Source organism: Vipera berus (genome assembly GCF_964194415.1).
Source record: "Vipera berus genome assembly, chromosome: 6".
Classification (NCBI taxonomy): domain Eukaryota; kingdom Metazoa; phylum Chordata; class Lepidosauria; order Squamata; family Viperidae; genus Vipera; species Vipera berus.
The window spans coordinates 12,803,849-12,822,376 of NC_138208.1; the positions used below are offsets into that span (position 1 = coordinate 12,803,849).

Here is an 18,528-nt window from a genome sequence, read left to right on the forward strand (position 1 = left end):
TCCTCAGGGTGCCTCCGATCAAAGAATGTCGATTGGTGGCCCCCAGGGGGAGGGCGTTCTCTGTGGGCGCGCCAGACCTATGGAACCGCTTGCTGGTTGAGCTCCGGACGGCCCCCGACCTTCGCTCCTTCCGGCGCGATCTAAAAACTTATTTATTTGAGCAATCTGACCTGGTTTGATGGGTTAGGGTTTTAATATGTTTTTTAATTACTGTTTTAAACTTGGGCATAATATTTAATCGTTTTTTAACTTTTGTATTCCGTTTTTATATTTATTGCCCTGTACACCGCCCTGAGTCCTTCGGGAGAAGGGCGGTATAAAAATATAATAAATATAAATATAAATATTTTGCTAGACTTGCCTAGCGCAGCAGAGAAGGACATTTTTATTTCAAGTTTTTTCCCCACATGGTATTTTGCTAGACTTGCCTAGCGAAAGGCCTGCAGCTCTCTTCATCAATCATCAGAATTCCATTGACTTGTTTAACTGGATTCCAAAGCACCACAATTGCATTTTACCTGCACAGGATAGAAGATGGCCTGCAACATGGGCAGAACGTCACTGAAAAAGAAATCCCAGGTTTCAGCCAAGGTATCCAAAAGTTTCTGTCCTGTAAGTTAAAAACAAAAGGCGAGTTAAACTGACGGACTTCTAAAACATAAGTAATTGCATGGAAGTACAGGAAGTGCTCGGCTTATGACTGTAACAGAGGCTGCCCATTATGGCCGTAAAGCAGTCACCATGTAGCCAGAGCCATTTTTAGGAACTTTTTAATGGTGATCATTAAGTGCAGGGCTTTTCAACCTTTTCACCCATTGTACTACTTTTAGGATATGGCAACATCCGAGGACCACCAGTCGCCTAGCAAGGTGTCAAAAACTTGAGGACCCCCCCACAAAAAAGGAAAAAAGTGATGAAGTACAGATAGTCCTCAACTTACAAGAGTTCGCTTAGTGACTGTTTGAAGTTACAATGGCACTGAAAAAGTGCCCCCCAAACCACAACCGAGCAAGACACCTGCCTGCCTGCCCGCCCGGCGGCGCTCTTCCTCCTGTCCGAAGTTTTCAGTGTTGTGACATTTCTGTTGAGGATTGGCAGCGGGAGTGAGGTGTGTGTGGGGGGTGTTTGGTTTTTATTTCCCCCCCCTCTGCTGGGTGGTTGCAGCAGGTTTTGGTCACTTCACATGACCTTGGGACACTGTGACCGTCATAAATATGAATCAGTTGCCAAGCATCTGAATATAAATCACAAGACCCTGGAGATGCTGCAACATTCCAGCTGATCGGCACTTCTGGGCTCAGCAGAAGTGCCAGGATCAGCGCCGAGCTCCAGCTGGAGCCTGGCGCTGATCCTGGCGCTTTCACTGAGCCTTGACAGCCCTGCAGCTCCAGCCATCTCTCTCAGGCTTGTGCGGTGCTGCCACCGGTTCAGCTCATTCCCCTCCCTGGCTACTACTTTTCTAGGATTGTTGCGTACCACCTGCCATGTGCCAATGTACCACAGGTGGTACCCGTACCACTGGTTGAAAAGCCCTGATTAAATGAACAGTGTGGTTGTTAAGTGAAGTCGGATCCATTGTGTGCTATGGCCCGTTTTTGCTGAAAGCTAGGAGTAAACACTGGTTTTCAGCAAAAACGTTTAAATCATGGTCACATGACCATGGGATGCTTCAAACAGCTATAAATGTAGCAGGTTGCTGAGTGGATGTAATGCAGTCACATGACTGTGCTGGGGGAGAGCACCGACTGTTATAATTTCAAGTGAGCAGTCATAAATTGAGAACCACCTATACGAAAGCCGACTACAGGTGATCCTTGATTTACGACCACAATTGAGCCAAATTTCTGCTGCTATGCGAGACATTTGTTAAGTGAATTTTGCTCTGTTTTAGGACCTTTCTTGCCACAGTTGTTAAGTGAATCACTGCAGTTGTTAAATTAGTAACACGGTTGTCAAAGAGAAGCTGGCTTCCCTGTCGACTTTGCTTGTGAGAAGGTCACCAAAGGGGATCACGTGACCCTAACTGCCACTGCAACCGTCATAAATGAGTCAGTTGCCAAGCGTATGGATTTTGATCCCATGAATGTGGGGATGCTGCAGTGGTCGTAAGTGTGAAAAACGGTCGTAAGTCACTTTTTTCAATATTGTTGTAACTCTGGACGGTCACTAAGGGAACTGTTGCAAGTCAAGGACTACTTGCATTCCATAAAATCTAGGAATGAGAGGAAATCCTTAATTTTGTTCCCTTTCAAAAGATAGTCGGGAGGTTAAGGAGCCCCAATTCTATACACTGCATTTTCACTTGAGACCCATAAGTGGATCCTGAACAATTATAGGGTAGATAACAAGCCACACAGTGTCCCAAAATAAAATAAAAAGTGTCTTGTCTAGGTGTGAGCCAGGCACTGTCTCGCTATCTGTTAAAGGAGCTGGTGTTTTTTCAGGCATCTCCTTTGAGTGTCGTCTTGTCTTTAATGAGTAGCTTCCTTAAAAAGCTCCAAGGATTCCCCAGACTTTTACTGGAGCTCGGAAAACAGGTTCCTTTAATGAATAACAGAAAAAATGCCAGATTCACATTTGGGCAAGGTCCAAAACAATTACTTTCTAAGCCTGCACAGCTTAATGCATACACAACTACTGTGTGGAAACTGCATTTTCAGATAATAGCCTGTTGCACGCCATAATAGGGCTGCAAACTGAAGCCTGCAAAACATTTTCAGATTAAACATCCCATGCCCAACTTCCTGGGAATTCTATTGCTTGGAAACAGAGGCTAGAAGCGTTGGGAGTCACAGTTTTAAAACATTTTGCCTAGCTTTCTAGGGAAAGTGTTTCTCAACCGTGCCAACTTTAAGATGGTGGCTGAGGAATTCTGGGAGTTGAAGTCCACCCATCTTAAAGTTGGCATGGCTGAGAAACAGCGCTCTAGAATGTTTTTGTCAAGCATTTCTGGCCGTGGGCTTCAAGTTTCACCTCTTTTCATATCTGTATACATGATGCAACCAACTCTTTCATCTGCTGAGTCCTGCCTGGGCCTGGGTTGTCTGTGACACTGTGTGTTTTTAATTGCTTCACTTGTTTTTGCAGCTGTAATAAATTCACCCTCTTCTTCATCACAGCAATGACACAATAAAGGTGGCAATGCTGTGTTCCACAGTCCATAGAAAAATGGGACACTCCGACCAGGGTGCAAAGGGATTTTTACAGTCAAATAAAATCAAGGCCTTGGAAAAGCAGGGTGCTTCTCCTGCAAATGATCCTAAGGGGGAACCGAATCTCAGGTGCTCTTTGCTCAGATTTGTTAGGCAAATTTCATTTCCTTGCTTGCCAGGCAAAGCCACTGATTTGTGGTCATGATGGAAGAAAAGGTAGGAGGTTGGTGTGCATCAAGGATGTTTAATTAGGGCTGTGCAAGCATGAATCCCGAGTGCCGCGTAACAGAGTGAGCGCCTGTTACTTGTCCCAGCTTCTGCCAACCTAGCAGTTTGAAAGCACGTAAAAAATGCAAGTAGAAAAATAGGGACCACTACAGTGGGAAGGTAACAGCGTTCCGTGCGCCTTTGGCGTCTAGTCATGCCGGCCACATGACCATGGACACGTCCTCGGACAAGTGCTGGCTCTTCGGCTTTGAAACGGAGATGAGCACCGGCCCCTAGAGTCGGAAACGACTAGCACGCATGTGCGGGGGACCTTTACCTTTTTAAGCATGAAAAGGATTTGCAGGGGGCGCTTCAGAAAACATGTAGGAGCACCAATTGTGGTGCGGGAGACTATGAATAGGAATGAAGCCCCCCTGTTCCCTTCTCAGCACAAGGCAATCAAGTGAATGCAAAGTAGTTTTATATACAAGCTTAATGCAAAGCATATTATAATATTTTAATTATAGGTGTTTATGTACGTTTAGAGGGATCTAGCACATTAGTAAGTACGTACACTAATAAAGTCCACAAGTATACTAGAAGAGTTTTTTAACGAAATGATTTGAATTCTACTCTTTTAAGTTAGAATGCGAAACCTTGAGCTGCTGATTTTGTCTTCTCCCGCGCCAGCTTATCCACAGGTTTAGGAATGCTAATCTCCTCTCCATGACTAAAACAAAGTTTATTCTTCTCACTTCTTCTGAACTCATCCTTGTCCTGTTCTATGGCACCTGGTAGGTCTGCTTTGTCATTCTCCATTGTCCAAGGCCCGATTTCCTTCTGGCCTCTCTGCTTTACTTTTCATCTTTCATCTTCATTTTTCACTCCAGCAGCATCTCCTGTCCAACCTAGATGATCCCCACCTTCTGTCTGCCAGTTCTGGCATCTTTTACAGGCAGTCCTTGACTTACAGCAATTCATTTAGTGACTGTTCAAAGTTACAACGGCACTGAAAAAAAGTGACCTATGACAATTTTTCACACTTACGACGGTTGCAGCATCCTGGAGTCATATGATCCCCCCTCTGTGACCTTCTGACAAGCAAAGTTAATGGGGAAGCCAGATTCACTTAACAACCGTGTTACTAATTTAAGAACTGCAGTGATTCCCTTAACAAATGTGGCGAGAAAAGTCATAGAATGGGACAAAACTCACTTAACAAATTTCTCACTTAACAACATACACCTTGGGCTCAACTGTGGTCGTACTGGAAGCTGAGGAATATCTGTATAATTCTTTCTTTCAAAACCTACAAGCCAGCTTGCAGGGGATTCTAAGAAGTTGAAACATTTTTTTCCTTTCCTTTTTTCTCTCTCAATGCTTTTGTGCCTAAGCGATGCACTTGATTGTCAAACCACAAGAGAAAACAACACTAATCTTGACTCTTGCACATAATACTTTCGTTTCAGGGTAGTCCATTCTTCCAGATGTAGTGCCTCTTTAAAGCAGCATCATTTTTCAGGTTTGCACAGGAACCAGGAAAAAAAAAGACCCAGCTACTTTAAAGAGTCATCCCCTTAAAGCAACTCTGTGGCTGTTTCCATGTGACTGCTTAAAGCAGTTGTATCCACTCTCAGACTGGGTGTACAGGAGTCTGAAAAAAAGGATACTGCTGCTTTAAAGAAATATAGCACTTGCATTCCTATATCCTGTTAGCACCTCTTTAAAATCATTCGAAAACATACGCAGCCCTTAATCACCTTCATAAAATCGGATCTTATCCCTCAGGATCACCATGCCTTTTGTAAGCAGCTGGTTCTGGAAAGAGAGCACAAAATAATGTCAATTTTCATTACACGCTGTACTTAAAACTACATAAGTGTTTTTTTTAACGGCAGCTCATTAGAAAAAGGGTTGTTCACAGCCTTTTATTATTTGGCCTTTGCACACAATACTACATCATGTGGGATTTCCCATCTTACCATATAATGGCAGAAAAAAAGATAAAACCTTCAAAAGATCTTTATCCCTTTGAAATGGGGCAGAGGGTAGAACTATACAGCCGAACTCTTAGTGTTTATATGTAGCTTTCAGATGAGACCAAGGAAAAGCAGACACTTAGTATGTCCTTTAAATCTTGGTATTTAAGATTTGGTATTTGTCTTTCAGTTAGTTTGCATTCTATCAGCTTGTAATTCTTGCTGAAAATATGGACTACTTTCTTTAGTATTTGGTATCAAGATATGCTAAAGGACCCATTCTGAAGATGCCCTATTATCAGAAGTATTAATTAGTGTTGTTGTTGTTGACATTGTTATTATTGTTATTATTTGATATTTTGGGAGTCTTAGCTCCTAAATTAGCCTTATGCCCTGTAGGGGGGGGCGTTTTGACCCCACTCTCTCAGATTTTAGAAAATCAATAAGGATGCAACAGTTGCATTCATTTTATGATTTAAGTATTTCTAGGTTTTGTTAACTCCTTTTAATTCTCATCTGAGCAGGGGGGCAGAGAAGAAATCTCTTAAACAAGCAAATAATTTGGAGGCTGCTTTAAATCAAAGGTTCTAATTGGCCAGACCTACTTCTTACCAAACATGGTACTTATTAAGAAAAACAGATTTATATCTAGGGGGACCATAGTCAAGACTGTGATTAAAGTCATGCAATCAAAGCCACACCATCTCTTATATGTGTTTTGATGCCCATGAAAAGGGGGGGGCTTTGATCCCACAGTTACTGCTGTCATCTTGATTTTATTTTTTAACTCACCTGCAACTGATATGTTACGTGAACGGCTTGCACTAAATATATTACAATATTTTGGAAAGCTAGCATTTTAAAAGATCCTTCTTGAAAGTGTGTGTGTGTGTATGTGTGTGTATATATATATATATTCTTTTCAAATGTTCTTGCTTTGACAACATATGGAGATGAAGCCTTTCCTATGCTTTACTTTTAGAATTAGATGATACTGGGGAGGAGGAGGAATGTGATGGGAGCTAGTTAGACATAACAATACTGTAAAAGTGTATGAATTCAGGGGCTTTTGAAATAAGAGATGATAAGAGATGGCGGGTTGGAGAACAGGAGGGAAAACCTGCAATTCAAACTAATTGGAGAATGTGATTTACGACTGCTAATTAGAGGAGGGAATTGTGTTTGATACTATGTGCTAAGGGGAGGAGAATTCAGATTTTGGCTTCGACCATGTATATGCCGAAGCTATGCTACTCAAATAAAGATTCTTTAAGGTAAACAATGCCTTGAGGTTCTTTGAAGAGTTTCATTTGTCGGAACCATGACACAAGTTTTATATGCTGATCCATACATTCCAGTTATTTGTCCCCACATGGAACCATTTTGCAAATATTTTGAAAATTACCATGACACAAAAACCACCTTTTTATTTGACTGAAACTGGCTTACAAGGAATCTTTGCTGCCTGAGAACAATGATATGCAACTCTACTGGGATCCAGGCACAAAGCAAGCATTGAACCTGAAGCATCTTAAGATGAGGCACAGTGCAAACAACCAAATAGAAAACGTTGGTACTTAAAATTTCATGGGTGGGCAATATCAGCTATCAGTAATTTATTTGGCAGCTTGCTTCAGCTAATAATAAAGCATTCACTAAAACAGTAGAAGAGAAATCACAACAAAACAGAAGATTATACGAACCTGTAAATATTCAGTAAAAAAAGATCCCAACTCAGTTTTCAGAAGCTGCCTGTTCCAAAAAATATACATCATAATAGATGAAAAGGATCGTCGTATTTTAGTATACTTTACGTTATTCATTGTTTATTGCATTACAAATGCACAGATTGTCAGAAGGCATGATCAGAGATGATGCTTTACTGGAATTCTCTAACTTGGGTCCTGACAACACAGAAATAAGCCACCTTCTCTGTTTGATCTTTTGTTTCCCACCCGAATAGCAATCAAACCTAATTCTACTAATAGGTAACACTATTGTTTCTTAAATAAAATCTCTTTTTAAGCTAAGCTCTAATTGAGATGGTTTCATAAAAGATACAATAAGAAAACAATCTGAACATCCCTTGGCCAAATTTATTAAATTTCAAAGGGCTTCCCGCCTGAGCAGGGGGTTGGACTAGAAGACCTTCTAGGTCCCTTCCAACTCTGTTATTCTGTTGAAAGCAAAGAAAAAAAAGAATTTAAATAAAAGGGGAAGTGGTAGGGAAAAACAAAATTGAGGAATGTAGACAAAAAAGAAACAAATAACACACGCTCCGCATGAGGTTACCCTTAAGGAGTATTTGGAAGCTGGCACAGAACGCAGCTACATAGGCAGTTCTTGCAACCTGTAGAGTAGCCCATGTTACACAGTTGTCCATGAGCAGCACAGTACAATTCAAGGTATTGGTTCTTACCTTTAAAGCCCTGCATGGCATGGGTCCAGGTTATCTGAAGAACCATCTCACCCCAATGGGGTTGTTCCCACCCCACTGTCACTGGCAGAAGGGGCATGCTTGCGGACCCCGTCTTTCAAGGAAATTCAGCTGGTGGGGCCCCTTTTCTGCCGTGGCTCCCATCCCCTGAGACATCATGCCCTCCAAAGAGCTACACCCAGACTTTTAGCCTTCCAAAAGAGCCTGAAGACCTGGCTCTGCCAACTAGTCCAGGGGCCCAATGGGGGTGTATTATTCTGGAGGGGGATAATAGAGCAGGGATCTTCAAACTTGGCCCTTTTATGACTTGTAGACTTCAACGTCCAGAATTTCTCAGCCAGCTTGCCTGGCTGAGGAATTCTGTGAGTTGAAGTCCACAAGTCATAAAAGGGCCAAGTTTGAAGACCCCTGTAATAGAGTAAGATAACCCCACCTCCTTTCTGCATGTGTCTTGTTCTTGTCCTCCCCAACTTGTCAATTTTAAACCAATTTAGTGTAAATATTTATTGTTTTAATGTTTTGTCTTGTTTCTATGATTGTAAGCCACCTACCTATAGTCGCCTTTAGGTGAGACAGTGAGCATATAAGTAAATAAGTAAATAAATAAATAAATAAACTTCTGACTTGGATACAGATATCAACTTTAAAAATCAATGACCCTTTGTACTAGAAATAAAGCAAAGCAAACAGTACTGCGATCAACATAAAGGTAAGGAAAAGGTAAAGGTTCCCCCGCACATGCGTGCTAGTCGTTTCCAACTCTAGGGGCCGGTGCTCATCTCCGTTTCAAAGCCGAAGAGCCAGCGCTTGTTCGAGAACGTCTCCATGGTCATGTGGCCGGCATGACTAGACGCCAAAGGCGCACGGAACGCTGTTACCTTCCCACCGTAGTGGTCCCTATTTTTCTACTTGCATTTTTACGTGCTTTCAAACTGCTAGGTTGGCAGAAGCTGGGACGAGTAACAGGCGCTCACTCTGTTATGCGGCACTCGGGATTCAACCCGCCAAACTGCCGACCATCTGATCGACAAGCTCAGCGTCCTAACCCACTGAGCCACGGCGTCCCTGCGATCAACATAAACAAATCTAATCATCAAAACCCAAGGTTAAAATTTCATTTTTGTTTTAGTTTCAAGCAAAATATCCAAGAGTAGTTCCCAAATAGAAACAAAGCTAGATTAAAACCCCTGCTTCTTTTGCTGAGCTTGTTTTAACTGCTTTAACTAGTTTCTCCTTTGTTATCCACGGCTAATTAATTTTGATTGTGTGGTTCCAGACTCTTTATTACACCGCCACGATTGATCTTTCTTTAGACAAAGTGCTCCAATCTCTCTCTGTATGTAATTGTCTTCTCTGCTTCTTACTTCAAATTTACTGTTTGAAATACTCTCCGTAATATTTGAGATAATGACTCATTGCTCTGTCAAATAGATTTTCTTCTAAGGTGGCTGCATTACAGATTTTTCCTACCCCTTTCCTCAGAAACTTTAGCACACAATTTGACTGTTTGTAATCACAAAAAAGCGGAAGTGGAAGTTTTAAGAATAAAATAAAAATTAACTCTTACTTTCATGAAGCAAGCTACAATCCGAAGATACTTATCTGTCTTAGTCACCATCAGTTCAGATCCTAATAAGAACTAAGTTAAGTTCAGGAATTTTGATTTTTATCTCCATTGTTAGAAGCAGCTTTTTGAAGAAAAAAGTGAGACCTTAAAGCAGTGTGTCTCAAGCTTGGCAACTTTAAGATCTGTTCCCTTTCCCTTTCATGGATGACTATGGTGTACAACTAAGCCTCTCTGGGATTTCATGACAGATCCATGTTGCTTTCCTGGCAACAATTCAGAGCAGTTGTCTATCTGATCTCTTCTTTGTTTATAGCCCTGCAAGTCCTTGGTGCACAAGCTAAGCTACCAGACAATGTCATCCTAAGTTAACTTCAGGATCAACACAAGAGTTTGTGGCTCAGTGGGCTAGGACGCTGAGCTCGTCGATCAGAAGGTTGGCAGTTTGGCGGGTCGAATCCTGAGTGCCGTGTAACAGAGTGAGCGCCTGTTACTCGTCCCAGCTTCTGCCAACCTAGCAGTTTGAAAGCACGTAAAAATGCAAGTAGAAAAATAGGGACCACTCCCGTGGGAAGGTAACAGCGTTCCGTGCGCCTTTGGCGTCTAGTCATGCCGGTCACATGACCACGGAGACGTCCTCGGACAAGCGCTGGCTCTTTGGCTTTGAAACGGAGATGAGCACCGGCCCCTAGAGTTGGAAACGACTAGCACGCATGTGCGGGGGAACCTTTACCTTTTTAACTTGTGAGAAGAGCCAGGTTGGTGTATTGGTGAAGGCATTAGGCTAGAAACAGGGAGATTGTGAGTTCTAGTCCCATCTTAGGCACAAAGCCAGCTGGGTGACTTTAGGCCAGTCATGTTCTGTCAATGGGCATCTGAAAAACCTTGCCAAGAAAACTGCAGAGACTTATCCAGGCAGTCTCCAAGAATTGGACATGATTGAATGGAAGAAAAAAAAAACCTTGTGAGAAATAGACAGAGGTTCTCCACACAGATTTCTCAGAACAAAATAGGAAAATTAATGATTACACAACAGAGGTAGACCAAAGTATATTAAATTTTCCTAGATGGAATTTGGTTCTCCCTGGTCCTGCTCCAAGATTCTCAAACAGCTTTGAAACTAGAATTAAGACTCACATTGATTGGCTCGTGGTTCACTAAGCTGAGAAAATGGCCATGTTATATCCATCATGATTTAATGCAATACCATCAGTTGTGCTCGTTTGCCACTTGGCAGCCATAACAATTCTTTATTTCTTACATCCAAATGGGAAGGAAGAATCGAGGGATCAGGAAACACAGCGGTTAAGACTTTAGTGTTATCCTTTCTTGCCTTTTTAGAATCTGAGCCAGGATGAGATAGTAACAAATGTGGTCTCAAATCACCCTCAGGAAATGGGTGGTGTCACCGACTTCCTTGGTTTTGGAACAGAAAATGTATTTTTCTAGTGGCAGAAATTCTATCCAGTTCACAAAGCTGAAGATTTTACTTTCTTGCAATTTTATATATGTTAATCATGGGGCTCTAATTAAGGATAATCATGATCTTATCTTTGCAGCTCAATGTATTTTTAAGTGTCTACTTAAAGATCAATGAATATGCTCAAAAATCAAAGCTGCTAATTAGAATTATGTTTTTTTTTTAAAAAAAAGAAATAAGGAAATATTTTTTATTAGATATAAGCAAAGAACATTAATCGCAGCTTTTCTCTGGATCGATGATCTTCATCTCAGGAAGAAGAATGGGACCAAAACAAAAGCAGAATAACTCCATTTTACTCCAGCCCCATGATAAAGACGTGGCCACCAAACAAGATACTGCTTAGTGTAGCTGCTGAGACCAAAGCCAGAGGGGTACAGGAATCCTACATCACTTGGAAGTCTCTCATGGTAAGAGTGATCTTCTCAAGAAGAAGCTACAGGTAGTCCTTGACTTACAACAGCTTATTTAGTGACGGTTCAAAGTTACAACCGCACTGAAAAAAAAATGACTTATGAAAAGTGACTTTCACATTTAACCACCTTTGTAGCATCCCCCATGATCATGTGATCAAAATTCAGATGCTTGGCAACTGGTTCATGCTTATGACTGTAGCTGGGTCCCAAGGTCAGGTGATCCCCTTTTGAAAAGCAAAATTAATGGGGAAGCCAGATTCACTTAACAACTGTGGCAAGAAAGGTCGTAAAATGAGACAAAACTCGCTTAACAAATGTCTCACTTAGCAACAGAGATTTTTGTGGTCGTAAGTCGAGGACTACCTGTATTGTGGTCTAAATAGGTATGATCAATACTCGCTACACCTGAATGCACGCCAGGACTTTCCAAGAATTGTGCTTTTCCTTGATAGTCTGTAAACACTTGTAACAATGACCGAGGAAGCATCTCTTAGCTTCAGATCCTGTCTGAACAGGGAACCAGCTTTCTTATTTACTTTAGACTCTACTTCTTAAATGCTGGTGTCAGACTCTTGAGTACCTTGTATCCTGGAACTGCTACACTACCTAGCAATTCTACCCAGACTGCTTCTTCTATTATTGACCTTAACTTTTACTACTCTGTGACTCTTTCAAAGAACAGGACTGTGAGTCAGTGCCATGTGGAAAAGCATCTTGGAGCTTCTTGGAAGACCCCCACACACCAAATTCCATTCTGATCAGCTAAGTTCTTTTAAGCAAAAGAGAAAGCATTTCAAATGAGAAAAAGTGGGCGGGAAGCTCCAAAAACTGGTTCAGACTTGTTGATGGGACTTCCTAAGTCACTTGCATATGCTGAGTTGATAGCAGCTGTCTGTTCAGCTTCCTGTTAATTTTCCTGGAGGCACAAGGTTCACTCTTAGGTTAGATATTGTGCTTCACAGACTGGACTCACAACCCATTTCACCTTGATTCTGTTTTAACCCACCCTCTCCCACTCAGCATGCTTATTCAAGTCTATCCAGTTTTGCAATTGTTTAAAAAAAAACACAGCTAACCAATTTTAAAAATGTAAATCTGAAATTGCTTTTACATGAATGTGCCAAAGATTTTTTCCCCTTTTTTTCAAGAAGCAACTAGACTTTCTTGTTTTTCTTTGAAGATGTTTTGCTTCTCATCTAAGAAGCCTCTTTAGCTCTGACTGGATGGTGGAGAATGGAAGATTTATATTCCTTGCAGACAGCTGATCATTCGCAAAACACACACACACACACACACACACACACACACACACACACACAAAACCCACCTTTGGGACAACCATGACCTGGATAACTGAGAATCTCCATAGAGATTTCGCTATTGCATGGATTTGGGTTATATCTTTTCAGAGTGCATAACTTTTTCTACTACGGTATGCAATTTGGCAGGCTATTTTTTTTTTGACGTAAACACCCCTTACGTACATCTTTTTCCTGTGCAATGTTCCAGGGAACATATGTTTTTCTGCCACTTCAACAAATATGAACCAATTCTGTCACGTCTGTGAGTTAATATGAACTTTCTTTTTTTTCCTTGCCAAGAATAACAGATGCCCTCATTCTCAACTGATTTCTGTCATCTTTGCTACAAGACAGCTCAGCCTTTCCAGTGAAGATACCCTTTAAAAAAAACACTTGTATTTTTAATGATATTTGACAAACATCACAAATATCAGTGCTGTTGTAACTTTGGTTACTAAACGAATGATTACAAGTTGAGGACTACCTGTATTCTTCCTTATACGTTGCATCACTACTTTTTCTCTAGAGATAATATTGATTACAACTTTTCCATAGCTTTTAAGTATTATAATAGTTCGGTATATTTTAGATTGGTAATTTTACTACTCTTAATTCTCAACAATCCTTTAGCTGCCTGATATAAATTGCATCATACTTTATCGTCTTAATTTTATGTCCCGGATTCTTAAAACTTTAACTTACAATTTCACTTGTATCGTTAGATGATTTTATAGCTTGTTTTACACTAATCAACACAGACGCTTATGTTTTGTTTTGTTTTGTTGTTCAATGACTGAAGTAAAATGATGGACTAACTGGCAAATTTAAAACCCAAATGCATGGGAAATGAAATCCGTACTGGCAGCAAGGCCTGGCTGGATGACAATTATAGCATTCTGCATTTCTGCATCCCTACCTACATTTGTGGTAACTGATTCTACCCATCACTGGGTCCGTGCATGCCGAAAAAAACATCCTGCCCATCTCATTGCACTTTAAAGGGCATGTATTCTGTAATCTGTGCAAAGTTGCCATATAGTTGACATCAGATCATGTGGCTCCTATTGGACGCCTATGGGAACAACACCTTACAAGCAAGAGTCAAAAAGCCAAGATGGTAGTCACCAACCCGTTACTGAAGCTGCCATCTTGAATTTTTGACCCGATCTGCAGATGGCAAGCTTGCAACTAACACAACCCACCAAAGGCAATCACTTGTTTTGTTGTTTGGCTTATTGGATAGATGTTTTCTTTTTCATCTCAGTGACTTTCAGGTACATTGGACTGTGACACGTGCATTGTCTCGCACAAATTATTTAAAATTACCACTGAGAATTAATCCACGCAGGCCAATTAGCTGTTGAGAGTACTCAGAAAACAGTGAGAAAATTTATCTAGCAGCAGGGATAGAAAATGTTGATTTACTCACCTGACTCCTTCGTTGAGATTGTAAAGCTCGTGGTCTGCAAGCCCCTTTCTCTGAAACACAGCTATGACTCCATTCTGGATACTGCAAGAGAGATGAGAAAATACAGTCTGAATCTCTAATAATAATAATAATAATAATATTCCAATAAGCACTATTTATTTCGGGAGGTAAGTACCCTCAGCTGCTGCAGCTGTTAAATTAGACTGTCAAAAGAAAAGATAAAAGAATCCAGAGTAGAATCTTCAGGCTAGATTCTCATTTTCCACTAAGTTAAAACCAAAGTCAGTTTCCTTTGGTGTAACTACAAGGTCACATAACTACTATATTTCAGTCATCTATTAAGTTGTCTGACTCAAATGATATTAGTATGGAAAAACCACATTTGTCCTCCACTCTGCCCGCCTTCAAAGGGAATGAGGAAGTAGTATCAACCTTGTAACACTGCCTCTAGTTTGGAACAATTTTGTCACCTGGTGTTAACTCTAGTCTTCCTTAAGACACTTTAGGAACAAGCTTAACACGTAGCCCTTGACTTACGACCATGCTAGAGTCCAAAATGTCTGTGGTTAAGTGAGACATTTGTTAAGTGAATTTTGTCCCATTTTACGACCTTTCTTGCCACAGTTGTTAAGCGAATCAGTGGTTGTTCTCTAATTGTAGATAACAACACTGTAGTTATCTAATTTAAGATCAGTTATCTGATTTTCTGATTGAGTTTGTCAGAAGGTTGCAAAAGGTGACCACGTGACCCAAGGACACTGCAACTGTCATAAACAGGAACCAGTTGCCAAGCAAATGAAGTTTGATCATGTGACCGTGGGGAACGCTGCGGCGGTCCCAAGTGTGAAAACTGGTCGTAGGTCCCTTTTTAAAAGTGCCGTTGTAACTTTGAATGGTCACTAAATGAACTATAAGTCAAGGACTACCTGTACTTTTTTACCCACATCTCTGTAGATTTTTGAGGCTGCTTAGCTTTATGGCAGAGGTCCCCAACCTTTTGGGCACCAGGGACCGGTTCTGTGGAGAGAGGGTTTTCCACGGACTGGAGGGTGCGTGATTTTGTGTGCTGCCTGCATCTTGCGGATGGGGCTTTGCTTGTTTGTGCGGACCAGTTGCTGGCATGCCGTGGCCCGCTACTGGTCCATGGCCAGGGGTTGGGGACCCCTGCTTTATGGTATTAAGTGAAGCTTAGGGCACCTACTATGTTTGTAAAAACCAGCATGCGCAACCTCAAAACTAATACGGCACATCAGGTGCAGGGCAGAAGAGGAGTAATAATACAAAAGAAAAATGCAATCGAAACCCGCCATCTTTTTTATGTGCATCTTATATAAAAAAGAAGTTGGGTTTTGAACTTGTGGTCATGACCACCATCTCGACCTTTTTAACCCTCCTCTCTGCAGGTGCCCTTTGTCTGGGAATTCTGGAATGAAAGGAATGCTTTGTGTAGCTGCAGGCTGCCTGTGCTCTGCTCTTCAAATCATCTGTGGTTCCAAAATGAATGAAAAATGAAGAGTCCCAAATATCCAACCCCACTGACTTTGGGGCCCCTCCAAATTAAGCTGCCAGTGTGCACTTCTTTTGACTCAGCTACATGTAGGCGATGGGGACCATTTCTCTAATTAAAGTAAATGCATTTGCAATGCCGAACTGTAGTCCCAGGTTACAATAGGGCAGTTGCTACAGTGGAGGTGTCTGGAGGAGCTGTTTTGCAGCAGAGACAGATAGCTGCTCAGCAGAGAAATGAGGAACAACAGCAGGAAATTAAAACTGGCAGTGAGGTCATCACCTAGCAAGGCAGAAATGCAGAAAAAGACCAAAACAGAAAACATGATTTGCTCTTTCTCTCTTCCTTTCTCTCTCTACTTTCACTTCATAACAGCAAGCAAAGAGTCCTACATTTGAATCTTCTTGAGAAAAAAATATATATGCTGCAGCACTTTGCTAAGATGCAAATGTGCCTATCTTTGGTTGATTACATTCAGAAAAAAGTTAGACTTACTGGTTTCTTACAATCAACCTGCAACAGCCACTCCTCACCTATAGTTTAAAATCCCACAAATGTGTTTGTTTCTTTGTTTATATGATCTTGGATTAAAGCGTTGATATTTCCAGGGCTTTTTTTTCTCATAGAACGCCCAGAACGGAGTTTCAGCACCTTTTTTGGATGGAACCTTGTAGGGTAGGCAAGGCGGGTTGGATGACATGTGTGAGTTCCGGCACCTTTTTCTTTTACAAAAAAAGCACTGGATATTTCTGTCGGCTTCAGTAACGCTTTGCAGTTTGTTTGTTTTTAAAGTCCCATTGAAAAGCATACCTACCATTGATTCCTAAGAGGCAGTAACTGTGGGACTTTTTAAAATAAAAATAATTCTCTTGCTAAATTTTGGGGTAAATTCAATGCCCACGTAGTTTACTATTCCATTCTATCTACTCAGCAAGTTGAAAATGCTGAATTCTGAATTTTGTTGTGAAATCTGCTTGTCTCTCAGTTACAACTTTTAAAAAGTGAAGCTTTATTCTTTCACGATTGATACGATTAAATAAAAATAAAAGCAAATAACACAATTCCTGCAGATTCTAGAAATCCACAAAACCTGCATTAAATTCACCTTCAATCTGAATACCAAATGAGAATAAAAACACACAACAAATTTAGGGGTACAAAGACAAAACAAATTCAGGAAGTCAGTGAAATTTAATAGCAGCCTTGGTGTGTACAATTTATAATTTCAATAACACTAGCAAGTTGAGTGAAGCAGAATTTATCTCTTTTCTTTTACATTTATGTTTTACTTTTTTTCATCTTCCTTGAGAGTGTAAAACTATGCCAAACAACAACAACCTACAGAATCATAGTTCTGCACTTCATGAGTTGCAGTTTCCGTAGGTGTAAAAAGGATGATATCACAATGATATTGTGTACAACATGCCAGTGCATAAATAGTACTGTTGCATAATTTGTGTCAACTGTACCTGAACTCAGGCAACTTATGTAGTTGCATCATTTGTGCAATGATGTGATGATGTGCTGTCGCATAGCTATAACATGTGTAGAGGTCTATAGTCACAATCTTCGTGCATCAAGTTGGGACAGTAAGAAGTTTTATAGACATTCCATGGACCTTTTTTCATCCCTTCCAGATTGTTCCTTACAAACTGCTACATAAATGGTGGGCTTTCTGGAGTTTGTCACACGTAGAGGAACTTAAACTACAGAACAATCCAGTTAATAAAAATCAAGAAAAATTCTAATTTCTGATTTCACCGATTTGCATCTCATTCTCATTTCTTTTAAACATACAATTATGTCCCAACACATTAGAAACATGACAAGCCTGACATGGTGAGATTTATCAAATTCAACAAGATGGTGACCTGCTTTTCAGTACATTTTTGAATATAAGTTTCCAACATACATACTATTTGGGTAATAAATACCAGGATGTTGGAGGAGGCAAAAAAGTCAATATGGCCACCACAATTTTTTTTTAAATTCCATTTATATCCCGCCCTTCTCCGAAGACTCAGGGCGGCTTACAAGCTTAGCAGTAGCTAATTGTACAACTGAACCTTGCCTCTTTTTTACATGGGTCAATTAAGATTTGATTGTTCACTTAAACATTGGTTATAAAAAAGGTGTGCTTTACTTGATGGACTTTATCTTTTCCAGGTTTCTGCTGATTTTGCTGACTGCATTCAATCCTAGGTGTTTTTAATATGGGATAAATAATAAATAAATAAAATTAAGAGTCTCTCATTTAAGTCAGAACTGAGTACCAACCACAGTCAGTTATATCCTGAAGCAATCAAGCACCTTCTTCAAAAAGAAGATGTGCAATTACTGTAACATAGCAAATGAAGCAATAAAGTAGATTCTAGAACAGCGTGTCTCAAGTTTAGCCACTCTAAGAAGTGTGGACTTCAAATCCCAGACTTCCCCAGCCAGCGCTCAGCTTCCATTTATTCTTTATGATTAAGCATGGCATTAAATGACCTCATAAACCCTGGAGTTGTGCAGAGTCACGAGGCCAGATCTCTTTCTCTGATGAAGACTGATTCAATCAACCATAACCTCACTCACCCAGCCTTATGGAACTGACTTGGAATACTCCAGCACAGATTCAGTGCCCAAGGAGTGACCTGTTCTTTCCATGCAAAGCTATCCTGCAACCCACACCCAGAAAATGTGTCACTCAGAATTGTGGGCTTCCGCCTAGCTTTAGTCAGGGTTTCCAAATCTTGGCGACTTTTAAGACATATGGCTGGCTGGGGAATTCTGGGAGTCAAAAGTCCATGTGTCGTAAAAATTTCCAAGATTAGGAAAGACTGATTGAGGGGATCTGCATATGCGAAATATCCATTCCATTCTAGAATACCAGAATGTTTTGTTTTTCTTCTTAATCAGATCATTCCAGAATGACTTTCTGTTGACAGAAAGTGCTTCAATCATAGCACAAACTGGAAAACCCCCAAAACAGCTGGTTTGAGTAGGAACACGTGAGAAACAACATTAACCCTTTTCTGTTCTGGAAGATTCGTTTGTGCCACTCCAAAATGGTT

The 18,528-nt window shown here is 40.7% G+C and overlaps 1 protein-coding gene across 1 annotated transcript in view; it reads right to left on the minus strand.

Annotated features, from left to right (window-relative positions):
• Positions 1-18,528, minus strand: part of PRR5 (proline rich 5) — a 45,703-nt gene that overhangs the window by 13,221 nt on the left and 13,954 nt on the right. Inside the window, exons 2-5 of the mRNA XM_081331609.1 lie at positions 13,966-14,046; positions 7,042-7,090; positions 5,120-5,177; positions 519-610 (exon numbers count right to left, since the gene is read on the minus strand). Coding sequence (XP_081187735.1) covers positions 519-610; positions 5,120-5,177; positions 7,042-7,090; positions 13,966-14,046 — 280 coding nt within the window. The remainder of the gene's footprint in view (positions 1-518; positions 611-5,119; positions 5,178-7,041; positions 7,091-13,965; positions 14,047-18,528) is intronic.